At 29.0% G+C, this 27,948-nt stretch overlaps 1 protein-coding gene across 2 annotated transcripts in view; it reads left to right on the top strand.

Annotated features, from left to right (window-relative positions):
* The first annotated feature begins 530 nt into the window (after window positions 1-530).
* Window positions 531-27,948, top strand: part of LOC111616348 (transmembrane protein 104-like) — a 31,046-nt gene continuing 3,628 nt past the window's right edge. The window contains exons 1-9 of one of the 2 annotated variants that reach the window (XM_023357857.1): window positions 531-774; window positions 10,235-10,356; window positions 10,440-10,584; window positions 14,871-14,943; window positions 19,187-19,254; window positions 21,801-21,831; window positions 23,300-23,399; window positions 23,691-23,799; window positions 26,919-27,012. In XM_023357857.1, coding sequence (XP_023213625.1) covers window positions 730-774; window positions 10,235-10,356; window positions 10,440-10,584; window positions 14,871-14,943; window positions 19,187-19,254; window positions 21,801-21,831; window positions 23,300-23,399; window positions 23,691-23,799; window positions 26,919-27,012 — 787 coding nt within the window. In that variant the 5' untranslated portion in view covers window positions 531-729. Of the gene's footprint in view, window positions 775-1,908; window positions 2,202-10,234; window positions 10,357-10,439; window positions 10,585-14,870; window positions 14,944-19,186; window positions 19,255-21,800; window positions 21,832-23,299; window positions 23,400-23,690; window positions 23,800-26,918; window positions 27,013-27,948 lie in introns of those variants that run through there. The other variant, XM_023357799.1, reaches the window with a different exon arrangement.

Genomic DNA, 27,948 nt, shown 5'->3' with positions numbered 1-27,948 from the left:
CTGGCCAAAGATATATATGTGCCAGGAAGGGAGAAAAGCAATGCCTTAGGGAACGGTTTTCCCACCTAAGAAAGAAATTAGGGATTTTACTTTTTTTCTTTTTTAACTCTTTTCGCCATGCGAGGAATAAGAAGACAAGGGAAAGTCTAGCTGGGAAGAGAGAATACCGTGCAGCCTGTAAACGCTGAGAAATCCTTTTTAGGAAACCCATCGTGAATTTGGTCAGGGAGTGGCCGGGAGACGACATATCCGGGACGGAATTTTTACAGATTTTTCGATCAAATCGAATTCGTTTCCGTGTTTACCCATAGCGATAGCCCGACGCCTTCCGCTCGGTCATTCATTTTGCTGGCAAATTTCTATCGCAAGGTATGAAACCGACTTTATACGATCTTTAATTTAGTTAATATTAATATTTAATTAATTATATAAAAACATGATTTTTCAATGTTTCTAATTTTTAAGTTGCAGAAAGAATTTTTTTATTTATTTTTTTTTCCAAAAATTACTATTTTCAATTTCTCCGCGAGGGTGCCAATGCATCGTTTCGACGTAGGTTATCATCTGTTTTATGCGTATCGATGTCCGACTCGAAACGTGGTTCGTAGGAGATATCAATTGACGTCACAACCATCTGTCTGGCGGTTCAGATGCACCTTTCGACCGAAATGTAGTTTAGTAACGAAGAAAGGCGTGCGGGTTCTTTTCCCTGTTATCTGATCGTAGGAAATGGCCGGAGATCAGATGGATGCGGGTGAAGGTTATTCAGCCACAGTGAGTTTACTTCATTCAGATCTTGTTTTAAAATAGTTTAATTATAACACGTGACTCATTTCATCCCATTAACTAATGCACACAATTATTTTGACCTGTGACAATACATTTTTAAGCATCTATTACAAAAATCTTCATATAAACCTATCTGATAATTAATAATGAATGTTCTCGTCATTATTTAATGATTTCTGATACAGTTTATAAGCTATTAATTTCCACAAATGCCCTATTTAATCTATAATGTCGTCATATATATCCTTAACTTATTGATTACACAATTATATGATCTCTGTGCTAGAGTTAACTTGCCCTTTATGGATATAATTCCACTTGGATCATGTGATTAGCTTCAATATATATATACTTTTCTAGAAAACATCTCATTCTTTATAAACAAATTCACTTTGTTTATACTACACTGATCTATGGTTTTTTTTTTTAAATATAAATGTGACGCGTTCGAAGTCTGAGGCTTGACAAGAGATAGATTTTAAAATGATTAATAAACTACCAAATTTTTAACAAACTTTTGTGGAATATATCGCTTCTATATCTTACGGTTCCGCGTAATGTACTTGCTGTGTAGAATGCCTATGACGGTCATAAGATATAAAAGATACATTATTGACTTAATATAGAATTTGATAAATATTTAAATACCTGCATTATTATTTATTTAATTTAGCTAATTTAAAGTTAAAAATTATCTAGAGATGATTTTTAAATTTAAATTGAAGATTATTCTTGATTTAAAAACTAAAATTGTTTATTTTGGGTTAAAATAATAATGATTTTTTTAGTGTAAAATAGTTCATTGGGAACAAATAATAATTTGTATATGATAGATTTTCATCAATTTTACTTAATTTGACCAAGGTGACAAGTTGCCAAAAATGACATTTTATGGCGTGGCGACGATGCCGGTCTAAATAATGGAATTTTTGTGAAGGCATATATGTGCAAATTTGTTTACGTATATACTATTTCTATTTGTAGTTAAATTTTAATTTTAAAAAATGTTGGCTATTCAACAGTTACATTTGCTTCATTATGCTTTGGAGTTGCACCTTGGAAAAGTAGTTGTATGCTTTGTTAACATATGGTTTGTTTATTTAGTTATGGTAATGCAACACTTGGGAGGTCTGCCTATGGGAATGCCTTCTGCGAGGTCTTTTTTAAGGGAAACTGGCCCCTATTTAGGTGTTACAGACGTGGAGAAAATCCGGAAAACTCCACGTGGCCAGCCCGTCCGAGCAAGGTGCAAACCCACGACCAAACTCCCAGTGTTCAGAGTACGAAAACTGCTTGGCCATTGGTGGGCCTGTTAACATATGGAATCAATGTTATTAGCAAGTGGCACCAGAGAAGAACAGAGTGTACTATACTTTCTATTTAATTTGTCATCAACATCAATTAAAATTTTTGTTAAGTATTTTAAAACTATTATTAGTATTATTATTGCTGTTTATTTGTGTATATTACTAATATTGAAGTCAAGATAAAATTTAATGTTGTGATAACTAGAGTATTTCTCATATCACAAATAGATATTCAATTTTAAAAATATAGCTCTACCATTTATAAGGAAAAAAAAGAACTTGAAATCACAGTGTTGTTTATAGAATTATTTTGTTGGATGAAAAGATCACGGAAGAGTTATGTGCTTAAGTTAAGTTGCTTAAGTATAAACAAATGTACTTTAATTCTTATATGAAGTGATAAGAAAAGTCAAAAAGAACATTTTAACAACTTTTTTAAACAATTTAACTGTAGCTGTAAAATTCATAAAATATATACAGAAAACACACTGTATGTAATACAAATTATACTTTCAGATACCTGAACTAAATTATTCCAGATTCATTTTTACCTCAAATTATCTATTGATTATAATATGATGGCACTGCCCATCACTAAGCCAAGTTACAATAATAATCTAATCAAGCATAGAATACTTATAAGCAAAAACATTGGTTGAATTTTGATTAAGTATTATCTGAATTAATATATCAACAGTTTTAATTATTCTCAATTAAATACTTTGAAGAAAATATTTAACTAAATATTAATGAATAATTTATCAAACTTAATTGCTCCAATTTTTAATCTCTGTGCATGTGCACTTTGATCCTTGATTTTTCCTGCTATAAGACCAAATTTGTGTGTAAATAATGCACTTTTAGTCCTTCCTTCCACATTATTCATCCTTCTAAAAAGTTTGTGCATGAACGTATCATTCTTTTATGTTCCCCTTATTTTCCTACAGTTGTAAAAATGTTTTTGTATGTGCTATAGTTCTGGTCTTCTAAAATATGTGTAAATAAATAAAAATATTCTAAATTTGTATAAAATTGATTGTTTTTATTATAATATGAACTTTATCTTGTATATACAGTTTGTATTTGATTTCTAAATCAAAAAACACTGAAAACTTGATGTCATTCTGACTTTGTTAATTTATGTTATCACATAAATTTATTATATTTAAATATTTTCTATTGAAATTAAATTATCTAAAATGAAAACTAAACAGTTTAGTCTTTTCAGAATTTAATTTTATCGCAAACTTATTTTAAATAATCTGTATAGTGAAATTTTTAGTAAAAAATTTTGTGAGATATATCTATGACAAAAGTTCTACCCATATCAATTTTATCTCTTGTAAATATCAAATTATTATTACTGGAATTGGTTTTGGTAAAGATAAGTTAAAGTGACTTTAATGAAGTACCAAATTTAATCTTTTGCCTGTATTTTTGATGATAGTAAGGTCAGTTCTGGGTATTGATCAGTTTTAATTGTAATAGTAATCATAACAGTCACTTAAAACTCTAAACCAGTGTTTTTTAACCTGTGGGTCGCGACCCCCAGGGGGATCGCAAAGCCTTACATGGGGGTTCGTGGGTGAAAGAAAAAGACAAGTGTTTGTAGGTCCTACACTACAATAAAAAAATTTAGAATCTCAGTGAGAAGGCTGTGCCTGTTTATTTTACAGTACAATTGGTTTTTCGATCAATATTTAAAGAAAGAAAATCAAATATGTAGTTTTTAAAATCTGGCCTGGGGGGTCTCCAGAATTTTTTAACTTGTAAAGGGGTCACATATTCAAGAAGGTTGAAAAACACTGCTCTAAACTATAACCAAATAAATCTACTTTTTATGGCAGTTCTCAATTAAGTTAATTAATTAAGAAGTGATTATTTTAAGTATAGTAGGAGCATCTCCCATGTACTGCATATAGCCACCAACTTGTTCCCAGTATAGATTATTCATAACAAAAATTTTAATTTATATACCTTCATCTGTCTAATTCTAAGTGAGGATTCATAAACTAAATCTAGATCCATTTCGAAAGGCACCTCTATACTCAAATTAATTGAAAAAACAAAAATATTATATAAATCACATGAAAAAACTTTCCTTTCAGACTTTATCCATCAAAAACATAGAACACTCTTTAGATTTTAGACCAGAAAAAACTACTATTTTTTCAAATCAGTCAAACAACATGATTTCTTTTTAATGTCTCACAAGAAAATGTTTGAATTCCATGAGTAAGTGATTTGCTTCACTTATCTCATGAGCTTGGCTCATTTGTTCTCAATATAGACTATTCATAACAAAATTTTATGACGTGAAACAGCTATGAAAATGAGTACTGCATGACCTATTGCCAGCACAAGTTGAATACCAGTAAAAGGTTTAGAAGGGTGGTACTTTATGAAAATTTAATTCATTATTAACATTTATACTTTTTCATAAAACTCATTCGAACTTAAAAAGTTTGGATGCTGTGAAATGTTGATGATAGCATTTACGGCCCAAGCTGGCTGCTGGTCTTTATAGCCTGAAACTGGGTAGGTATTACATGACCTGATGTATATGCAAACTTAATTTTTTGCACATCTCTGTCACCTCTACTGGTCCTGCAATTTGCATGTGGCTATACACATTCTTTCATGGTGTTGTGATTTTACTTTTAAGGAGTGTATATAAATATTTATTATGTTACTTATTTATAGTTGACAGCTGTATACAAATATTGAAAAATAAATTGCATAAACCATTTTCAATCTAGTTGAGTTACCACTACAAATTTTGGTAGTCAGAGATTTAGGGTAGAATTATGCAGACGTGAGCAAGCAAATTTTCCAAGTGAGCAAGAAGAGGCGAGATGCAATAAATATCAAACCTGTCATATATGTGCAAGAACCTGAAATTCGCTCATGCCAATGAGATTTCTTGCTTCTCGCTTGTACATGTTTTTCTTTGCGAGATATCTAAATAGCTCGCAACCTCTCACTCACTACTAAATTTGCATCTGCATAGTCGCATCCTTACTCTGTATACTAAGGAGAGAAAGTCTTTGAGTGTTTTCCTTGTAACATTGTCTAAGTAAATAATGTCTCAGTTAGTAGTAGAAAATTAGTAGTTATATTTATTTGGATTCTTATGGACTTTGAATGAGTGGCAATGTTTACTATAATGAAGTGACACTTATTATGATTCAAAATGCTTCTGGAAAGCAAGAAGATACAAATCATTAAATTAAATATTAGAATTCAAACAATTATTTATCTGAATTATTGGTCTGCTTTTAGCCTGATAATTTGGCAGGTTGTTTGGATTTTATTAATTAAAATTGGGTTATAGTTGTTATTATTTAAATATCAGGTATATTTATTTGAAAATTTAATAACAATAAAATTCAAAACTGCAGTTTGTTATAAAAAAGTTTGCACTTTTCCAATTACAAGAGTTTTTCAGGTTCTTTACTGCCTAAATGTGTAAAATTGCTAAAGTCCTAAGAATGAGATTAAAAAAGAAAGCTGAACTCTGCTTTACTATGATATTACTTATTCTTACACTTATGTTCCTGTGAAGTGAAAAAGATAGAAAGGAAGACGCCAAAATATTTTTGTGTTAAGATTATACAAGGTCTGTTCAAAAAGTATCGGACCTTTGGTCGGCAAAAATAAATTTATTGACTTTGAGGTACAAAACCCTAATCCCCTTCAAAGTAGTCTCCTTGGTAATGTATACACTTCTCCCAGCGTTCCTGCCATTGCTGGAAACACTGCTGGAACGCATCTTTTGGAATGGTTATCAGCCGGTCCGTCGCATTTCGCATGATGTCTTCTCTCGACTAAATTTGGGTTCCTTTTAGCGGCATTTTCAGCTTGAGAAATAGCCAAAGGTCACACGGAGCCATGTGGAGAGAGTACGGAGCGTGACGAACCACAGGAGTATTGTGTTTGGCGACGAAAGCCCGAATCAGATGCGCAGAATGGGCGGATGCGTTATCACGATGGAGCTGCCAAGTTTTGATCGACCACAGATCCCATCGTTTGCATCGCACTGTATCGGAAAGACGACGAAGGACCTCCTGGTAGTACTCCTTTGCGATGGTTTGGCCTTGTGGTGCGTACTCACGACACACCACCCCACGAGAGTCGAAAAAACTGTCAACATGACCTTTGATATTGCTGCGGACCTGCCGCGCTTTTTTTGGCCTCGAGGATCGTCCCCGAAAGCCTGCTGAATCTTGCGAATGGTTTACACTCGGGTATCGCCAAGGTTTTTGGCAAAATTTGATGTAATATCGCTGCTCACGTTGTTCAGTCATTTTCCAGCTTAGTGAAATCCGACGAGAGCGCACTACATGACCTCACTCATAGGCCTATTGCCAACGACTGACGCTTCCTGCAGGCGGGAAAAAATTCAGGGCTGTGCATGACTGTCCCCTCCACAACTCCACCGAAGGAGGCCTCTCGCGCATCATTGGTTTACGCGAAAAAAATAAAGGTCCGATACTTTTTGAACAGACCTTGTAATGCTTGTTTATTTACATAAATTTAAATGTTACATATACAGTCTGCTCAACATAATCCTTTTGGTTAAGAATAATATCTTACTGCTTTTCAATGAAGATGTGATTAATTAAAATGTTCAGATGTAGTACAACTTTAAAATATATTTTATAAATGATAATTATGAAAACTTTCTAAAAAATTTATTAATTATTTAACTCTTGACAATTATATTAGATATTTGGACATTTTAAAACATCTGTAGTAGGAACTGAACAGCTGCTATCCTATATTAATTAACATAGTTAAATGCTTTGAATAAGACATACTACATGGTAAAAATTCAAATTTATTATTCTGTCGACTTTATTATTTGCTATTAGAATGCAGTTTTCTCTCAAGGCAAACTGGAATATTCAAATTCTGAAATATGCAGAGTTAACTCATATAATTGATAAATTTATGAAAATAAAAGACTATACAATAAAAAAAAAGAAGTCTTATTATATCTTTTCTCACACCTCACATTTCAAGAAGAAAGCCTTACCATGGAATCAATTTCTATTTAGAATTTTACATACTGAGGCAGATGAGTAGCCTCTCAATAAAGGTCAACTCTACCATAAGACTGTTATTTCCTGAGATGAGAGAAAGGACATAATAAGACTTCTTGTTTTTTTTTATAGTGTTTTTATTTTTGTGACCCTACATTTACTGTCCGGAGAATTTTGTCAAAATCATATAATTGATAATTTATTCTTTTTTAATTGAAATCATTTCTAAAGGGTTACTTAATAAAATAAACTGTCATATACAAGGTGCATAGTAAAGCCCTTATACATCCACAAAACTGACAAACCATATAGCTACAGGTATGAATGTGATGTATAGTTATAGTTACTAAGTCAGTAACTACGTACTAACTTAGTAAGTAAGTTACTAAGTTAGATAAGAGCACTTGCAGTGCACTTAACTGGAAAACAATGCATAATACAGAAAAATGTCAATTACAAAATTGTAGAGTATGACCAAGTTAGTACAAAATATCACTTTGCACACATAAATAGCTTGAATAGAGAGTAATGTAAATTCAAGTCTTCTCATTCATTTCTCATCTGTTTATTTATAACATGTGTATTTCTCATTTTCCTATGTCTTTGTGCTACTTTCATTACTGCGTGTTGTATGTCAGTGTATAAGTGTATGAGTGATGTTGTCTAAATGTTGTAAAAGGTTTTCATTAGGCTCATATACATTATCAGCAGCATCTAAGTTAAAAATCACTGATTATCTCTACAGAAATCTCAAAAGATTAGCATTATCTTATTTTTGATAATTTTTTAAATCTCATAGTATGCTTTAAAACTGCAGTCATTTTTATATTAAATCAGTTTATAAGAGATGTAAATTATAATGAAGTTATAAAAACAATTTGTAATTGAATAAATTTAAAAAAAAATCTTAATCTGTAAATATTATGTTATGTAGTCAAACAATTGCCTTAAATACTCAGACTATAAATCCACTAATTTCAATAATACTAAGTAATTTGCTACTAGAGGTAGACATTAGGCACCATTTTGTATCCAAATTGATAATTATAATTTATTATTTGAGTATTTAAGGCATTCATTTCGCTATGTATCTATATGCATATCGGTTCTTGGGGTTGTTTAACATACTTATGTAAATATTACATATTTGTTTAGATATGTTGATACAAAGATAAATGTTGATAACAGTTGCAATGCAGAATAACTGTTAATATAAATCTATGCAATGTAATTTTCCAGTTAATCATTTGAAATTACTCAATTTAAAAAAATTAGATAACGCAAAATGGTTTTAATAATCGTGTGAATGAACTGTGTTATTTGGACACAAGGTATTTTGCAATAAAAATTGTCAATAATCTCTTTTTATCTGAAAAAATTAATTTATTCTGTCTTTCTCATTCAAAAATAATACAAGTATGTTGCTAAGAAGCATTAAATCCATAAGTATGAGAAAATGTCATATTTCTGTATAAATTAGAAATTTTTAAATTATATAAACTTTTAAAAATGTAATTGTGAATATTTTTAGATAAAGACTTTATCTCTGTAATTTACTCTCATAGATGAATACTTAAATTCTCTTAATGGCTCATTCTTATCAAGCAAACAAATATATCTGGACTTTTATAAATTAAAGCAAACTTATTCTTTATCTGTTAATTGTTACTTCACTATAGGAAAGCTTACTTAACGACTAAATCTTTAAATATGTTTTGATTTACTGATAAGTGTAGTTTCTGTTTAGAATTATTTTAAGTGTAATTTTATTTACAGTAAACCTTTTAAAGAAAAAGTGAAAGCTGATAGATGAAACTTGATGAGATTAGACATGACAATTGAGATTAAGAATGATATGAACAGTCATTATAGACTGAAAGAGTGAAAATCTCTCTTTGTTAACTATTTTAACATGATTTTTTGCAGAAATTTCAGAGTTTAGCCTAATACGTAACCACAAAAGTTACATATTAACCTGTTGAGTAGCAAAAATTTTATTTTTAGTTATCAATCCTCAATCATTTGCATTATTTTTATTGACATATATGTATTTTTTCTAAATATAAGTAAAAAATAAATTTAAAATATATATTGAAAAAGTTTATTGATGGAAAAATAATTTGTTGTATATTAATAATTTTTCTGCCTAAATAGTAATGGTTTAATGAAAATTAATTCCAACATTTCTTAATACATTAAATATGATATTTGATACTCTAATCTCATTATAGTTCTTAAATTAGTTAACTACGTTTGGAAAATTTTTCTTATAAGAAATTTAATGTAAACAAGAAAAAAACCTTAAATTAATTTGATATCAGGACTTTGAACATTGTACTTGAACTTAAAAAAGTTATTTTCAATGTTTCACTCAGTTTCAAATTTTAAATTACTTAGAAGTTTATAAATAAATAAGTATTAATTATGTTTTATATTTTATCAGACAATTAGAGTGTGTACTGAGTTATATTTTTATAGGAAAAATACTAGAATTCATAGCATTATATAATATAAAAATATCTTTAATATGCATCGTTTAAGATATTTTTATATTACTTTTCAAAAATTTAAGTAAAAATATTTTTTAAAATTCATATTAATTCCAAAAATGTTAAATTTTCAGAATTTTATATAACAAACTTTAAAATATTATTAATCTTTGATGTGGACTAATACAGGAAGTGGGGGTTTAATAATGTCAATTCTTTATTATATCCAAAGATGATGGATTGTTGATTATAAAATCAACTTTATATAAGATATGATAAGAAACATAGTGCACATAATGATAAATATGAAGGAAACAAACATTGCTTACGAGAATATAAACAATATTTGCATTAAGGCGTGATTTACAGGACATTGTAGATGATTAATCTTAAATAATATATTATGATATGTGATGCATTAAACACATTTGTACTGTGGCAAAAATAATTTAAACTAAATACTCTAGCGTAATCTCAGAATCAGCAGATTTAATAAAAATTAATTTTTATTAAAATATTTAGAATTCAACAAGAATTTGATTTATTACAAGTTTAACTGTTTTATATGTTTTATTTATTTTATCTCATTTTGATTATTTAACAGGTAGGGCTGGTTTACATCTTCAATTTAATTGTCGGAACTGGTGCGTTAACCATGCCAGCAGCATTTAGTCATGCGGGATGGATGTTAAGTTTAGTGATTTTAATTGCAATTGCTTTTATGAGGTGAGTTTTTATACTGTTTGTGTGTTTTCACTATTAAAAATAAAGTAAACATATTTATTTTAAATTTTTTTTTTTTTTTTCAGTTTTCTTACAGTTACTTTTGTAGTAGAGGCAATGGCAGTGGCCAATGCTATGGTGCACTGGCGTACAGTTCAGCACATAAAAAAGGTGATTAATGAGGAAGAAGAACAAATGCATGCAATCAATACCAGCAGGCAAGACTTAGTGGTGAGCACCTTTGTTTTCGGTGCTCTCCTGTAAGCACTGTAAAAACGTATTACTTCAAATTTTTTCAAAAAGTTTGTGACTTTTTAAATTGCATGCAATACAAACGTTAACCTTATCTTAATTTATTTAAGTATTCAACTAATGCTTTAAAAATAGATTAATTTAACAAATTTTTAATTCTGTAATATAAGTGGCATCTTTACTGTTGGATTTTGAAATAAAAAATGGAAGAATGAATTTATTTAAATATTTAATATGAAAATTTCTCCAGGTGTGTGTGGAATAAGGGATCTTCGGTCTCTATTAACTCTTTTAATTTTACGAAGATCTGCTTTTTGAACAACTGGATGGCTCTATTATGAAATGGTCATCAGGCGACTCGACAGTAATGCCCTCTCGTCTTTCCTTCCTAAAATCCTGATCTGTAAAAGATACGTGGATGACATTCTCATCATATTGAGGGAGGTCCCTGACATGACATCCTTCGTCAAAACCATCAACAACAACCCTTTCAGTCTGACAGTTGAACTGGAGCAGGCTAGCACAGAGGAGGTCTGTTTTCTTGACATAGAAATAAAAATAGTAGGACAGATGTATGGATGCTGGATCCACACATCCATTTACCACAAACCCTCAGCCACCCCCACGTACATACCAGCCAATTCTTACAACCCATTCCCAAACAAGGTGGCCACCTTTAGAGCTATAGTGGAAAGGACGTTCTTGCACTTGTCCACCAAGCTGGCCCTGGCAACCGAATTAGCCTGCATCAGGAGGATAGCAACCAATCATGGGTTCCTGAATATGACTTGCCACTTAGTAGAACGATACTAACACCTGAAATACACCCTGATCGCAAATAATGTTGCCGACTCCCAGCAAGACGGTTTGACACGAGTCCCCGTCACATTCAACCCATACCTAATACAGTACATAAGAAGATAGCCAGAGAATACGGGATATGGTTAGCATACAGAAGATGTCCCACAATTTTCCATATCCTATGGAATGATAAAGATCCTCCCAATTGTACCAGACTCCCTGGAGTCTATTCTATCCCAATCAGGGACAACTGACCGGGTAACCACGTGCATTAACCGGAAGGAGGAGCTGACTCTATCTCTGGCCTGGCAATCACTGTTGGATTCCAACCTGCAACTTCCCCCTCCATTGCACGACCGCGCATGTTAGAAAGGACCCACTTTGTCGAAATGACACCTGATCCCAACAAATAAAGTACACTCTGTCCAGGGAATTCCAGTTAACCTGAAGAAGAGCAAAGAGATTGTTCAAAAACATTTGTCAACAGTGGTATACAATATATACGCGTCATGCACCGGTTACAGGTTCCGAATAGTGTAGTGTAGATTTCACCCCAGTACTGAGATTAGAAAAGTTTCTCTATTTAAAGATTTATTTATGCCAGCTAATTTATATCGTAAGAAGCTGATAGGCCTGGTTAGAACTAGAGCCAAACTACGGTTTCTGACGGAAGAACGGACTTTTACCGATGGCATTTTTCCGAATACGCCTCCCACCAGGCAGCGAACCTCTACTTAAAAAAGTCAGGATCAGTGCCTTAATAGAGCCATCTGGTCGTCCAGGAAGCAGATCTTCATGAAATTGAAAAAATGAAAATTTCTTTTATATTTTCAAAATAAGTGTTATTATAAATATGTGTATATGTTTACGTATATACAAATATCCCTCCTACAACGTGGTTTTTCTCTAATACATTTGAAAATTGGAGACATTCCCATTAAAAAGATTACAACATTTTTATAGGTGTTCACTATCATTCAACATTTTTTATTCACATAACACGACATTTTTTTTAAACCTAACTATTGTGTTATATGGGGATATCTGGAATACAGTTATATATCTATATATTGAAGAAGCTCACGGTTTCATAACTTACCATTTGACTATCATCACAGATTAGAAAATAAAAACAACTATAGATTTTGATGATATGAAACCGTGCTTTGCAATTCGTTTATGCTTCTAACACAATAAAGTGCTATAAATTAAGACACTTGGTGGGTTGTCTCATCTTTATTTAGTTGATACGTGTGAAAAAATTTTACACGTTTCGGGCTTTTAAGCCCCTCTTCAGCCAACTAAAACATTAAAAGAGGATATAACATACATATAAAAAAAAAAAAAAAAATACACAAGTTTTGTAAACTTCATAAAAATATAAACATACCTATAAATATAAACTAATTTTTTCACACGTATCAACTAAATAAAGATGAGACAACCCGCCAAGTGTCTTAATTTATAACACTTTATTGTGTTAGAAGCATAAACAACTATAGATGTTTGAACTAAAAATTCTAGTTTCATGAAGCAATCTAAAATTTATAATGGACTGTTATCCACAGCTTATGATTAAGTGAAGTTCAACAGAAATGTTTCCTTTGTCTTAATTTTTCATGCTTAAAGTTTTTTGAGCATAGATGCACAACCCGAAATAATATTATAAAGATTAGAAAGTAAATTTCAAGGACCTTTCAAATTCATTAAAGAATATAAATTTGAAGAGTTGCATATGATTAACTTTTAATTTTGAAGATTGCAAAGAGAAAAAGACTGAATGCCTCTTATTTAAGATATGGTTCATCAGTGTAAAAATCTGATTTTTATGTCAATGAAAATTAGTTTCTATCTTACAAGTATAAAATAAATTAAATAAAAATATATTGTCATACAAGAATCAAACATATAAAATAATATTTTATATGTTTAATTCATATATTTCAATATATTCACAGGTTTTTATAAACACACCTGCTGTCAATTCTTCTAATCAATCTGATTACTGGTGTTAATAAACACTCCCGCTCAACAAATTTTTATTTCCGATAATGCTTAAATTTTGGGAATAAATGTTTTCAGCTTCACCGATAAATAAATTAACATAACACAACAGGTGTTATCTTAATTTACGTGTCATATATTCTTTATACAAGGGCGAGTCAAAACTTATCCACAATGTAGCTATAACTTTTATTGCAATATAAATAGGAAACTGAACTTAACATCATTTTTCAATATAGTTCCCTTGCTTTTCAAAGCACTTGGTCCATTGTTCTACAAACTTCATTGCCCTCAGAAAAGAACGTTTTCGGCTGAGCAGCAAGCCACGCATGCACCGTCTCCTTCACTTTTTGATCTGAGGTGAATTGACGGCCTCTTAATGCCTCTTTGAGTGCACCAAACAAGTGGTAGTCTGAAGGGGCAAGATTAAGACTATATGGAGGATAAGCCATTACTTCAAACATGAGTTTCTGGAGCATTTCAGCAGTGTGGGCAACAGTATGTGGATGGGCATTGTCGTGCAACAACACAACACCTTTCAACAGTAGTCCTTGGCATTTGCTTCAAATTGCAGGCTTTAGCTTGTCAGTAAGCATCTCACTGTAATGCATACTGTTTATTGTTGTGCCTCTCTCCTGATAATGTTCCAGTACTGGGCCTTTGGTGCAAACTTCTAATGGAGTGCCCATGATCTATCTGCAATAAAAGGAAGACAACTAGAGGAATAAGGATCGAAATTCCATAGCAGGACCACAACATCATAACAATAAAATAAACGAGGATAGAGGTCAATATGAACAATGTAAGAAGAGTTATGTCAACATTGCAGATAATTTTTGACTCACCCTTGTAGTTATATCAAGTATGTATGATCATAAATATTTATAATAATAAAAATCTGCATAAAATTTAAACCTTTAATGAGCAATTATTTACTGTGACATTGTCACAATGCTCTCAATTTTAGTAGTGTCAGGAAAAGAATGATGTACAGGGCTTGCCCCTTTACATCATTTTTTTCCTGATAACAACAGAGTCATGCCAGTCATCTATAACTCCATTCAGGGGAAAATTTTTGAATTGAAATAATGTGACTTCTGGTTCAAACTGAAAATTTGTATGTAGTTAATTGGGGCATCCTCTCCTTAAACTTTCCATTTCTGGTCTTGATTTTCATCTCTAACTCCATTCTTGAGATTAAGGAAGGACAAATGGATGCCAGTGGGAATTTGCAAGTCTACAATTTTTTAAATTTGCAGCCCAATTAATGTTTTTTTTTTATTATAAATGTATTCATTTATAATAAAAAAACATTAATTACTGAATAATTAAAAGGCAACAATACTTTTATATTTTCTGTTGTTTTTTACTTTAATTTATGATATTCTTTTACTTGAGTTAAAAGTCAAAAATTCTTACTTGTTTAATTATTTTAGTTTATTTTTTTTATTTTTTATTAGAAAGGATTGATGAGAGATGAAGTCATATCAAATTCTATAGAACATGATGAAAAAGTGCCTCTTCTATTAAGTAGTAAGTAGGCCTTTCTTGTTTTTTGAAATATCTTCTTTGAAATAATGTTTAAACATTCTAATACAACCAAACTATTATATCCTTTCCTCACTAGAAGTTTTCACTTGAGTTAAACTTTCAGAAAAAAATTTGATTATAATTACATCTTCTAATCCAAAAATGATTTCTAGTTTATCTTTTTTAATTCCTTGTTAGACTTTCAAGAGAACAATTTAAAACGTCTTCACACTAATCATCATATTTACATCTAAAAATTAACTTAAATTTTCAGGAATCAAACAAGGATAAAATAGTCCAGTTGCATTAGAGTATTCAAGTGTATATGCAATTTATTATGTTTGTCAGTTAAAAAGTAATGTGTGCAAGAATATATTTATTAAAATATGCATTTGAATTATACATTGTTAAATAAATGCATTTATTTTAAAAATGAGAAACAAATGATAACTTATTTTGTAGTCATGAACATTTTCAACCTTATTCAAAGACCTTCATTCAGCTACAAAGATTCAAATTTTGGAAGGTTTTTTTCATTGTGCTTCATTTCCTTATTCCATACACGGAATTACTTAACTGTTTTCATTAGAACATGTTAATAAAGTGAAATCAAATTTAAAATGTTTCAAAAGTTGAAAAATTCTTAATTCACATTGTTAAAAATAACCATTGAATTAATTAAATGTAAAATAAATAAATAACAACTTATACAAATAACCATAATAATAGAGTGGAACCTCTATATTCGTCAATCTCTATATTTGTAATATTTGATATTCGTCACATTTTGATGACTTTTTTTATTTTTCCATATTTGTCAGTATTTTCTGTATTTGTCATCATTCCCAATACTGGAAGTGGCACTATAATTGCATGCCTGCACTGATCAGCTAGCTGTAGTTAATCAGTCTGGTTTGTGCGGTCATTGTATTTGCTGTTGAGTTATTAAAAGTAATCAATGCAAGAAACCAAGTTCCAATCTGTTCAAAGTGGCACCCAAATGTTGCTATAGTCAACCAAAATACAAATACATTCAATGATAATGTAATTTGCCTACTTCCGAAAAGTTTTAAAAAGCAGACAAAAACACACAACGCTGGACAAGTTCTTTATTAAATCGAGTGCTACTGAATCATTGGCAAAACAGACCCCACGATCATAATTGGAATTGCCTAATGTTTTAATTGATATGTCTTCTTCTAAACAATAATACTATATTATTAATATACTATATTAATAATACTGTTCTTTCCCTTCTACCACTACACTGTATTTATTTAGTACAATAAAGATAAAGTTTTACAAACAACATAATTTTTATTCTTGTACCTTTTTTTCAGGATGGGAATGGATTAATTGAATATCAGTTATTTATTATGAGAAAAATTGTTTCTATATTCACCATATTCCATATTCGTTAGGCCCTTAGGAACAGATTAATGATGAATATAGAGGTTTCACTGTATTTTTAATTTATAACCAATGAAATATTCCAAGTAAATGCTTTCTATAAGCTATCCCACTATTATCCAGAATTTGTACAATGTTATGTTTATAATACCCATAAACTAAGAATTCCATTTGTATGCATGATTGTTACAGAATCTCATAAATTTCATAAATTCTATAAAAGTCAATTTATGAAATTTTATGGTTTGGTGTGCTAGTGAAGATGGCAATTATTTTGAACATCATTGTTCTGATCCATTATTTTTAATAAAAACAATAAATAAGAGAAAAAATTAACTCTATTATGGAATACAAAAGATTTGTAATGAACAAATTATTCTTCATTCAAATCATTTTCATTCAAAATGCAATAAAATGATAAAATTTTATTATATTTATTTATATATATGAGCATATGCCTTTGGACAACAATGCTTTTCATATGTTAAATAATATAAATTATACAAAACGCATAATATTTAATTTGAAAAAACTAGATAGTATCCCAAAAATATAATAAAATACAATTAAAAAATAACATTTGTTACTAGCACAAAAACACCTTTAAAAAACTATAAATGATTCCAGTAAATAATCATGGATGGAATGACTAACATTTTCAATCCTTTCCACAGATTATCTTCTGGTCACAAGTTTTAAATTGTAATGCTTTTCAAATATTAAGCCTGGTACTTGCATATGGAAATGGATGATGGAAACTATCGACAGAACGGCAGAATGATGTCACTTTTGCCATCAAAACTGACAGAATACAAAGTTGAAAACTTTTAACTTTTGCCATTGCGAAAAGCAGAATGGTAAAAATTAGATCAATAGGAAAGCCATTTAGCAATGTCATCGTAAACATTACATGGGATGATAGCATTCAAACTATGGTGGTTGGCAAGGCTAAAATGCTTTATTTATACAGTAATATACTAATATATTTCATTTACATACTATATTACTATCCAATTTAAATATTAATGTCAAATAGACCTCCTTACTGTGTAAAGTATTCAGAATGGCATAATCGTAATTCTGGTATGAAATTATTCGATATTCCTAACTTTCAACGATTTTGAATATTTTTCCCATCCAAATTCTTTGTTTTTGTGCTTTTTTTTATTTGTGATAAGATTGTAGGCAAACTTAGAAAGTTTAATTGATATAACAAAATATTTCCATCGGTGCCATTTTCTACTACTGGCACATGGCCTACATACTGAAGTAACTTGTTTATATTTATGGCTGTCAGATGGTGCACTTTTCAGTTGTATGGTAATTTCTGCACATGAGTACACACAACGTGGAAAGAAGATGGAGCGGCAAGTTTTAGCTTACAGTTTCCATTGACGAATTCCATCATCAGTTTCCACATGTGAGTAGCAGGCTTTAAATTTTTCAAATATTATTGCATTTTTGAATATATATTTGATAATGCAATGATATTCAAAATAAAATATTTGAAATGCATTCCAATTCCCAACGTTTGATTGGAAGAAGATCCATAGAAAGAATCAAAAATGTTAGTTTTTCTATTCATGATTATTTACTGGAGTTATTTATTGTTCTTTAAGGTGTTTTTGTGCAGTGTACTTATACTTCAGTCTAGAGAAATATTCTGAGTGGAATAACATTTGCCTGTTTTATATTCTATGTTTATACATAGTAAGTTTTCCCAAAACATAGTTTGAATATTTATATTTATTTGCAGAAAATATTGAATTGAAAATACGGTATTTTTATAACATAAATAAATTTTGATAATAATCAATTTTATTCATATATTTAATTTTTTAAATTTTGTATCAGTTTGAAAAATTGAAAATTTATGTCATTCATTGACAATCTGCTTAATAGCTGCATATTGATGAAGATCAAAACCTATCTCAGAATCAAGTCTTCATCCAAGAAAGATTATGGTGACAGTTTAGTGTTATTTATTATCTTTTAAAATCAGATGAAACCATCAACATTCAGAAATATTGTGCAGAATCCCAACAAATGTGAAAAAAGTTAAACTAGAAGCAAACTGCATTAGTGAATAGGAATCCTAATGCTGCATAATAATACTTGTCCACATATCTCAATAAATTTGTCATATCTCATAGATAATGATTCAAAAACTTCATCGATTAGAGTGAAATTTTCTCATATTCACTGAAAGTGGCACCACTCATTACCATTTATTTAGGCAACTAGATTGCTTTTTAACAAACATTCAGCAATGAAATAAGTTCAAAATGCCTTTAAGAATTTACTCCTTCCAAGAATTCAGACTTTATAATAATAAAATAAAATTACTTGTACCACATCCACAAAATTATTGAATATGGTAAAGTGTATACGATATAATAACGTCACCTTTTATTAGAGGATCCAATGTTTCTTACATCAAAAACCAAGGTTACATTTTCTCACCATACTAACACATCCTTAGCCTTTATAAATAACTGTTACTTTTATGGTTGTGTAAAAGGATAAGAAAAAGACTTGAAAATGTTTAATTTTTGTAAATAGTCTTAACCTTCAAATAAGTTTTTGTAGTGTAAAGTTTTATCAAAATAGCTTCCATTTCAGATGCAACAATTTGATTAATATGGTATGATTTAATTATTGTTTACCTAATAAATTTATCAGATAAAACATATCTTTGATAAAAAAAAAGTAAAGAAAACCCACTTCTTAAATTTATAGTTTCAGATATATTAAACTTTTTACTTATCTAATATTGCCTAATGTATATGTCTGTCTATTACTCTGTTTATATTGAAGATGAATTTTATTATTTCAGATTCAATGGATTCCATCACAGATACTGCTGCTGTAGAATATTATAGTATAACAGAAAGAATTGAATTAGTAAGTATTGTATAAGCTACTGTTTAGTTCCTATCTCATCTCTTTGAATATCGCATCTATCCATATTATTTTATTTGCAGATCTGTACTTTTTCATTAAACTTCATTTGTGTTTTAAACTTTCATTATGAAGACTTTAAGTAAATATTTTTATTATTACCTCGATGTAGTATTATATATTAATTTCCATTTAAAATTTTTTCATATTTTATTTCTAGCAATAACTTTGTATCATTATGTATTTTTATATAATGATTTGAAATTCATATATGTAAATGTGAAATCATTTGCAAGAATATTTGTTTCTATTTTCATATTGAAGGTATTTTCAAACAGAATTATTCCATCATTTCTTTTTACAAGAATCAGAAAATTCTCTAAATTCCTTCATTTGTTAGATCTTTTAATAATTCTGTCGGAATCTGTCATAAATTTAATTTTTCTCATCATGAAATGTTGTGCATTTTCTGTAATTTGTGAAATACGAAAATATTGCTTTGTTTGGCTTGTGTAATTCTTCAACAATGGAATCACAAAGGTGAGAACTTTTCATTTTGAAATTTTTTCTAAAAATCCACAGATTATATTTTTAGATATACTGTTATGATTTGTATTCAGTAAAAATATATTACTATTGACAGGAAATTTTGTTATATTGATCAGTTCATATATCTTCAATAAATACAGGAAAAAATGACATTACATTTTTCAATATGACACTATTTTGTGATTAGTTTTCATATTAAAAAAGTAATAAAATAAATATATGGTATATAGTTTTTAAATTCATTTTAATGTACTCAAATTAGAAACTTATAAACGTTATAAAATTAATTGTTATAATGTTTGTAAAACATCAAAATAGATAATAAACTTATTTTTGTGATGATCTGCAGTATTTAACATTAATTTTTGTAATAAATATGTACAGTTAATCTGTCATAAAGAAACAGCAAGATAATTTCACAAATAATTTTTGTATAATTTTTAGTTGTAAATATTTTCTGAAACATATTCTAAAGTTGAGAGCTATAGAATTAGATTACAACAAAAGTAGGGTTAACATTAAAAGTTAAAATTAATTTTTAACTTATAAACTGTCTATTTCCAATTAGGAATTTATTTTTTTACAGTACTGATCATTGCACTCTGCTTAGGAAATAGTCTCGCAGAGTAAATCAGCCCATTTATTTTTAATTTAGCTATCAAAAACTCACAATATTTGCCAGCATGGCCTAGTGTTGTCTTTATCAATAATAATAATATAATTATTTATATTTACAATTTTCTTAAAAATTATAAAAAAACACCTCATCGCATTTTAATTTCTTAAAAAAGTTTCAAAGAACAATAAAACTGTTCACTCCATGATGAAATGTTCTGTTGTGAGAAGTTTTTTTTTGTCAAATTTGGAACTTTTCATTATGGAGTGAACATTTTTATTGTTCTTTAAAATTTAAAAAACAATATTAACATAAGTAAGAATTACTGAAGTAAACAAAGATAGATTATTAATGAAATGAATATACCTATAAACTATTAAATGACATTTTTGTGTTGATAATGTGGAACAACTGTTATTCAAAATGATTATTAAGCAAGAATAATATACATTTGTTACTCTTATTACATAATTATTTATTTATTTTTGGATTTTTCCACATATGGGGTATAAGATGGTCTTTAGCATAACCACTGTGGATTCGGTCAGTCCACAATTGGGGGCAGCTTGATGGTGAGAAACAAGGCTCAACTTAACTTCATTTATGAAAAATTCTTGGGATTGTTTTGCTTGGATTCAGTTCCATGGCCCCAGAATGGCCACTTAAGAACAGCCAAATAGTTAAGATAGTTTTAATATAATAATTATCCATTACATTTTTGCATCTGTTATTCTTTTATGAAATGATATTTAATAAAATTGTTTACATGAGTAATTTTCTAATTGAAAAGTATGACTGTACAATTTTTAATTTATACATTGTAACTATAAAGTTTAATCTGTTTTATCTAAATTACAGCTTTCAAATACAATTTAATATTTTTTAAAAATTCAGCAAAACAAATTAGCAAATGTGTTGTTATAATTTGCTCAATATCCTATATGTGTATTTTATGTATAAGAATGTAGTCATTATTCAAGATTGTTTTATTGTGTTGAAACAATTTTTGTTTGTATAACAATGTTGTTGTTTATTGGCGAGATTATGTCTCGTCTCTAAAATTGTGCTGATGTCAACAGCTGTTTACCTTAGAGGTATGAAGGAGTATATGTCAGGAGTTGCAATTTAGCATAGAGTGTTTGGTGCCCAAATCATGCGCACATAAACCACACTTGAAGGTAGTCAGGGAATCAAGAACTAGATCAAAAGAAAATACGAAATGCTGAGATTGTTTCTACAAAGAGGCACGGGTGCAAGATTTGCGCATGCATTGGTTGCACTCTCTGAGACATAGTCTCGTCCATTAAATCATTGTGTATGACAAAATTTTAAAAACAATTAAAATTCATTATTTTATGATTAATGATGATTTTTTTTTTTTTAGGGAAAGATGGCTTCCTTATTTTTCAATAAATGTAAGTTATTTAACTTCAAAATAATAATAATTAATCAATATTATTAATTTATTAGAATCACTTTAATTAATTTTGTTGATTTGATAGCAAAATTTGTTAAAAATTCTACTAAATCAGTATTGAATTTTATTAATAGATCTAACAGTTTAAAAATAAATTTTTATGGTTAGCATTACTGTGTCACATGGTGGGATAGAAGGATATAAAGAGATTATATTTGTACACCAAGTGTTACAGATATTTTATAGTAAATTTCTTCTAGTTTGTCACTTTACTAAATTGTGCCAGATCAAGCTAAATAGGCTTTACATTTTGTAAAAAGTTTAAAACTAAATTATATATTATCATCCTGAAAAAATTACTTCAAAATATAGTTCAGATCAATATTAATATATACAAAATGAGTAATTATTTATTGTGACATTGTTGCAATGCCAGACTGTAATTTTTTATCATATTTTTAGTTAAGAGATGGTGCCTACCATCTACCCTTAGTAGCAAATTACTTAGTATTAATTATTAGATTAGCAGAGTTACAGCCTGATTATTTAGACAATTGTTTGGTGATGTTTCTATATTCTTAATTTATTTAATTTAAAATATATGTTTTTCATCTCAAATCAGTAGTGTCTTGCCCCGTATATCATACTTTTCCTGATAACAGGAATCATGCTGGTCATCTATGTAACTCTATTCAGGGGTTTAGACCAGAAGTCACGTGAATTGAATTCACGTGACTTCTGATCTAAACCGGAAGTTTGTATATAGTTAACGGTGACCTCCTGCCCCTAAGCTTTCCCTATCTGGCCTCAACTTTTATCTATCTAACATTGTTCTCAAGATTAAGGAATGATGGTAGAAATTATAGAGTTATAATGTTTTCAAATTGCAGCCCAAGAAGTACAACTATCTTAGTGATGTTATTATAAGTAGAAGAAATTTGTTTAAAAATTACTTCAACACTTTGTGGAAAGTCTTCTCAATGATTGTATGATATGAAGAAGGAGAGAAGATTAATCTCATTAGGATAGTTAATTGCTTTTATAGGGATTGTTGTGATATGATGTGACAATTGCAAATTGAACTGGTAATTGGGGGTCTCCAGATAGCATAGAGGAAATTAACATCTGTATTGCTTATTTAGTAAGTCTAGAGTATTATACTGCTGAAATGAAGATCAGTCTGAAACTCTGGATAGTGTGAAAGTTTTATAGCTTTTATTTATGAAATTATTGTAATAAGACATTATACTTAAATATATTAATAAAAAAATAAATATACATTTAAAAAAGTGAAAAAATATTTATCGGGCAATTAGAATTCTAATAATGTAATTATTAATATAACTATTACAGCTATTAAATAATAATTACACTTTAAAAATAAAAAATGTTATGTTTAATTGTTCAATTGAATATTTTAAAAATGTAAGTTTACAAACAATTATATTTTTTGTTACTATTTTCAGTTGGAGTGAATATATTTTATTTATGTATAGCTGTGTATTTATATGGAGATTTGGCTATTTATGCTGCGGCAGTATCTGTCTCTCTCAGAGATGTTACATGGTAATTTATACTTTCAGTTTTAATTACATCAATGTAAATATATTAGAAATTCTGTAGAATATGAAATAAAATTTGGTATTATCTGGTTATTTCTTGTAATAAATACATATTTAAAACTTCAATCATCAAAAATTATACATTTTTCTTATTTTACATATTATTACATATAATTTTCTTCAGTTGGTTTTTGTTTTAATCTATCTAATATACTATCAAGAAAATTTTTATTTTCAATATTTAATTTTATTTCTAGTACCAATTGCATAAATATATCAATGTGTAATTTTACAGTAATTATGTGCCACCCGGTAATGCCTGTAACATATCATATACTGATTGGGATCTTTGCTGGACATCTGTCGACTATATATCTCGCAAAGATGCCTATCGAATATATCTTGTGAGTATTTTAATTTTTGGATATTTCTTACATATACAGAGATACTAATTATTATGAATGTTTTGTAGTTAAGAAACCAACGTATAATCTATACAGACTTATGGTCAACCCTTTAAAAGCTGTGATATTCACAAGCAAGTTTGTGTTTATTCACAAACACAAAAGCATCTTTTGTGTTTGTGAATAAACAAACTAATGCAACAACACACAGATGTAAGTGTTTTGTCTTCATAGAATTGCCAGTATGCTGAATCTCAAACCAATTAGTGAATACCAATAACATGGAATATACAGACTGAGTGCTTTCAGTTTGCAAGCAGCTAAGGGTCTATAAGTACTCAAAATTTTAACAACTTTGCAATAGCAATAAAAATGATTTTTTTTTTCTATTTACATATTTAATTACTTACTATAATTAAATTTATAAAATTAATGCATTTCGTATATAAAATACTTAGCTTAAAATCATCACAATACAGTTGACCCCCCCTATAACACTGTTGATTTTTCCATTTTATATGCATTCCATGTTGTACGAGTCGCTTAGATTTTACAAATACGTGAGCCGTTCACAGCCCAGCACATGTATTTGTAAAATCTAAGTGACTCGTACAACATGGAATTCATATAAAATGGAAAAATCAACAGTGTTATAGGTGGGTCGACTGTACATTATAATAAATAATAAAAACAGCAGTATAGGGAATCAATGAATCATTGCAAAATTTTTAATAAGTGGATGAAGCCTGTGCATGAGCAAGTGAAGCAAGCAGAGAGGGCAGAGTTCCTTAGAAACATTATAATTTGTTTGAAGAAACAAATATTTAATCTATATATTTTTTTCATTCCATGTTTGAAAAATCTTTCCGGTTTTCTTTTCATCTATTTCTTTGCAGTCTGTTTCATTGTTTCTCTTCTTTGCCAAATACTTTGTGTAAATAACTTTCTTTCCAATTTAAAAAATAAGAATGGATCCAGGAGAAAACTTTTTAAGCATGAAGTACAAAAATGAAATGAATGTTTGGAAGAATATGTCACTCTTGATGATTATGTTTAAAAATATATATCTAAGATTAAAATTAATGATTTTACTACTTTTTAAAACTGGTGATATTATTCTATCTCTTCCCAAATTTGTTTTACAGAAAGTAGAAATGTATTTATTTCCCATATTTAAACACTTTTATACTAATAATTAGTTATGGTAGATGTTTCCTAGAGATGAATTATTTATATCATAAGAATACAAATATAAATGTAAATGATGTAGTTTTTAAACTATACTATGTTTTGTATATATCTGTTGATCATGTGATAAGAGGCACAGAGTAATTAAAATAAATAACTATGGATAATACGTAGTTATTGATATAACTGCTGCTTTATTACTACTGAAATTATTCTTGCATTTCTCTTTAGCTTATACATTCTCTTTTGACAAGATTTTTGATAAGCATATTAAGGGCATACAGTGGTACTGTACCTCAGGATATGAAATTAATCCGTTTTGAAACTGAGATCGTATCATGAAAATGTCATAAGGTGAATCGTTTTTCCCCATACGTTTTCATGTAAAACCAAATAATTCGTTCCAACACAAAAAACACACACAAATTAAAGCTAAGTAGTACATTAAAAAAAAGTAACTATAGTAAGGAAAACACAGAAAAATGCATTTTGTAGTTGTAAATATATAAGTAACCATAATAGAATAATAATTGATAAAAAAAAAGCGTAGTTTTATTTGCACTTTATCATTGAGGATAGATGACAGTGGAGGTATAAACTGGTGGCATAAGAGAGGAAGAAGGGAAATGATACTAAAACTTAACTTATATAANGACTCCGATAAATGATGCAAGCAAGTAGATGGAAAAGATTCTCTAGTACCAAGTCTATTTACTGAGAGAATAACAGGAATAAAAAGCTTTTAAATTTTTCTACTAACACCAAGACTAACTGTGTGACTCTCTATCTAAGAAAATGGTTAGAAAAGATGAAAAAAATGAAAGTACTTTCTACCTTGTTAAAAGACTCGCTCGGGTTTCTTGTGAAATGTTGCAATTCTCAAGCGATTTCTGCTGTTTCAGAATATATATATATATATTTTTTTTTTCTTTTTAATTTTTATTCACTTCTTTTTGCTTTCTTTCCTTCACTTCCACCAGCACTTTCAGTAGATAGAGGTCGCTTCGTAAAATATCTATCCAAAGAGTTTGGCTTTGCCTACTTTTTAAAATTTTTCTAAAATTACTTAGGCAAATGTCAGCATTACTTAGGCAAAAAGGTTCACACTGGAGTAGCAATACGGCCAGTGTGAACCTTTTTGGGCTGTTTCTTATCAATAAAGTCAGTCATTTTCTGATAATACTTCAAGATTTCTTTTATCGAGTGAGATCCTTTCACGATGAAGCAAACACGCAGACTGAGACCGATGAACAGAAGTGAATAAAAAATGGCACTGCAAACTAATGTTACGTCCTACGGTGAGTTTTTATTCATATCGTGGAGCAAAAATATGTTCGAATTTCATGTCGTATCCTGAAAATTTCGTAGGCTGGGGCGTTCATATCCTGAGGTACCACTGTATTTTAATTTTAGTTTTAGTTTTATATAATGATGTTACAAATGACTTTTTTTCTAGATAATTTATTTATAACTGGTTAGTATCAAAATTGTAATAAGATGACAGCATATGGATATATCTATGATATTAAAGTATCATTATTAATTTAAGTGCAAGATATTTAACAATTCCATTACCAATATGTCTTTAAACAGCAAAAATCAAGAATTCTTTCTCCCCTCGGCAATATTTCCTTTAGTCTTTTACACTGTCTGCTGGCATCATAGTCCACATTTCCTTGATTATCAACTCAATCTCATCATTCTTATTCCATGCTGCACTGTTTTTTTTACATAAATTTCACATCTATACACTGGTTGTGTTTCTACATTATCTATTGGTAAAAGCATATTACTTGCTTTATTAAATTATCTACAGTGGCCACCCTAAATTTATAAATTATATATTATATAAATATATATATATATATATATATTTGTTTATTTTTCTTTGGATTAACGTAATAAATACAATTTTTTATGAATTTTCATAGGCTGTATTTTTATGTCTGTTGGGGCCGTTTGCATTTTTTAATGTCCAGAAAACAAAGTATCTTCAAGTAATAACTTCTGTTATGAGATGGCTTGGTAAATATTCTTTCATTACTTGTTTAGTTTGTCATTTGTTAATACATATTGTAATTTTTTTTATTTATTCAAGTTATTATATTATAAGATAACTCCATTATAAATTTATGATCTGAGCAAAGTAAATAGACGCGACACTCCATTCATTGCAACGTTTAAAAATTAATCATTTTAGTTTCAACATTTTTTATATTATATTAAGTATTTTTGTATTTTTATCTATAAAGTTAAAAATATAAGTTGCATAAATATTTATATAACAGATTTAGAATTAATTCAATGTAAGTTGTTATTTAAAAATGAAAATTTTTATAACTCTAACTATTAATGCTTTCATTTTTATGTATTTTTGCACAACATAAATTAATATAAAGGTTATACATTATACCCGGGTAAAAACTGAAAAGTTTTTGTTTGTTATTTTGTTTTTATAAATCAAATTATCTGCTGGATTATTTTAATTTTATGATATGATTACTTTATTTCTAATTATTAAAATTAATTTGGCAAGAGACAGGTGGTTAGGCTGTCAATGATACAATTAATAAATTAGTGCATTCTGAATTTAAATTATTTATTCATTTAACTTACATTAAATATTTTGATTAATTGATGTAATGTTAATAAACGTTGTTGTATACAAACTTGAGAAAAAACAAAGGTTTTGTGTAGATATTTTGCTATAGCAATCACCCTAAATAGATATCAAACGTTGTAATATTTGTTTTTAACATTCTAATTGAAAAAATATAGCATAATTGTAAATTGATAGTTGTATGTTCAAAGTTCTGCTAGGAAACTTTAGCTTATTTATTTATGATTAAAAATAATATAAAATTTAAAAATGTAGATTAAACAATAAAATATGAAAACAAAATAGTTTATAATTCTTTTTACGAGCTGCATTTTCCATCAGAAATTCAAAAAATACCTGAA

This window comes from Centruroides sculpturatus, unplaced genomic scaffold (assembly GCF_000671375.1).
Source record: "Centruroides sculpturatus isolate CEXI.00-Female unplaced genomic scaffold, Cexi_2.0 scaffold18, whole genome shotgun sequence".
NCBI lineage: Eukaryota > Metazoa > Arthropoda > Arachnida > Scorpiones > Buthidae > Centruroides > Centruroides sculpturatus.
Note: the sequence above shows the minus strand (reverse complement) of the source record. Positions and strands in the feature narration are given on the sequence as shown.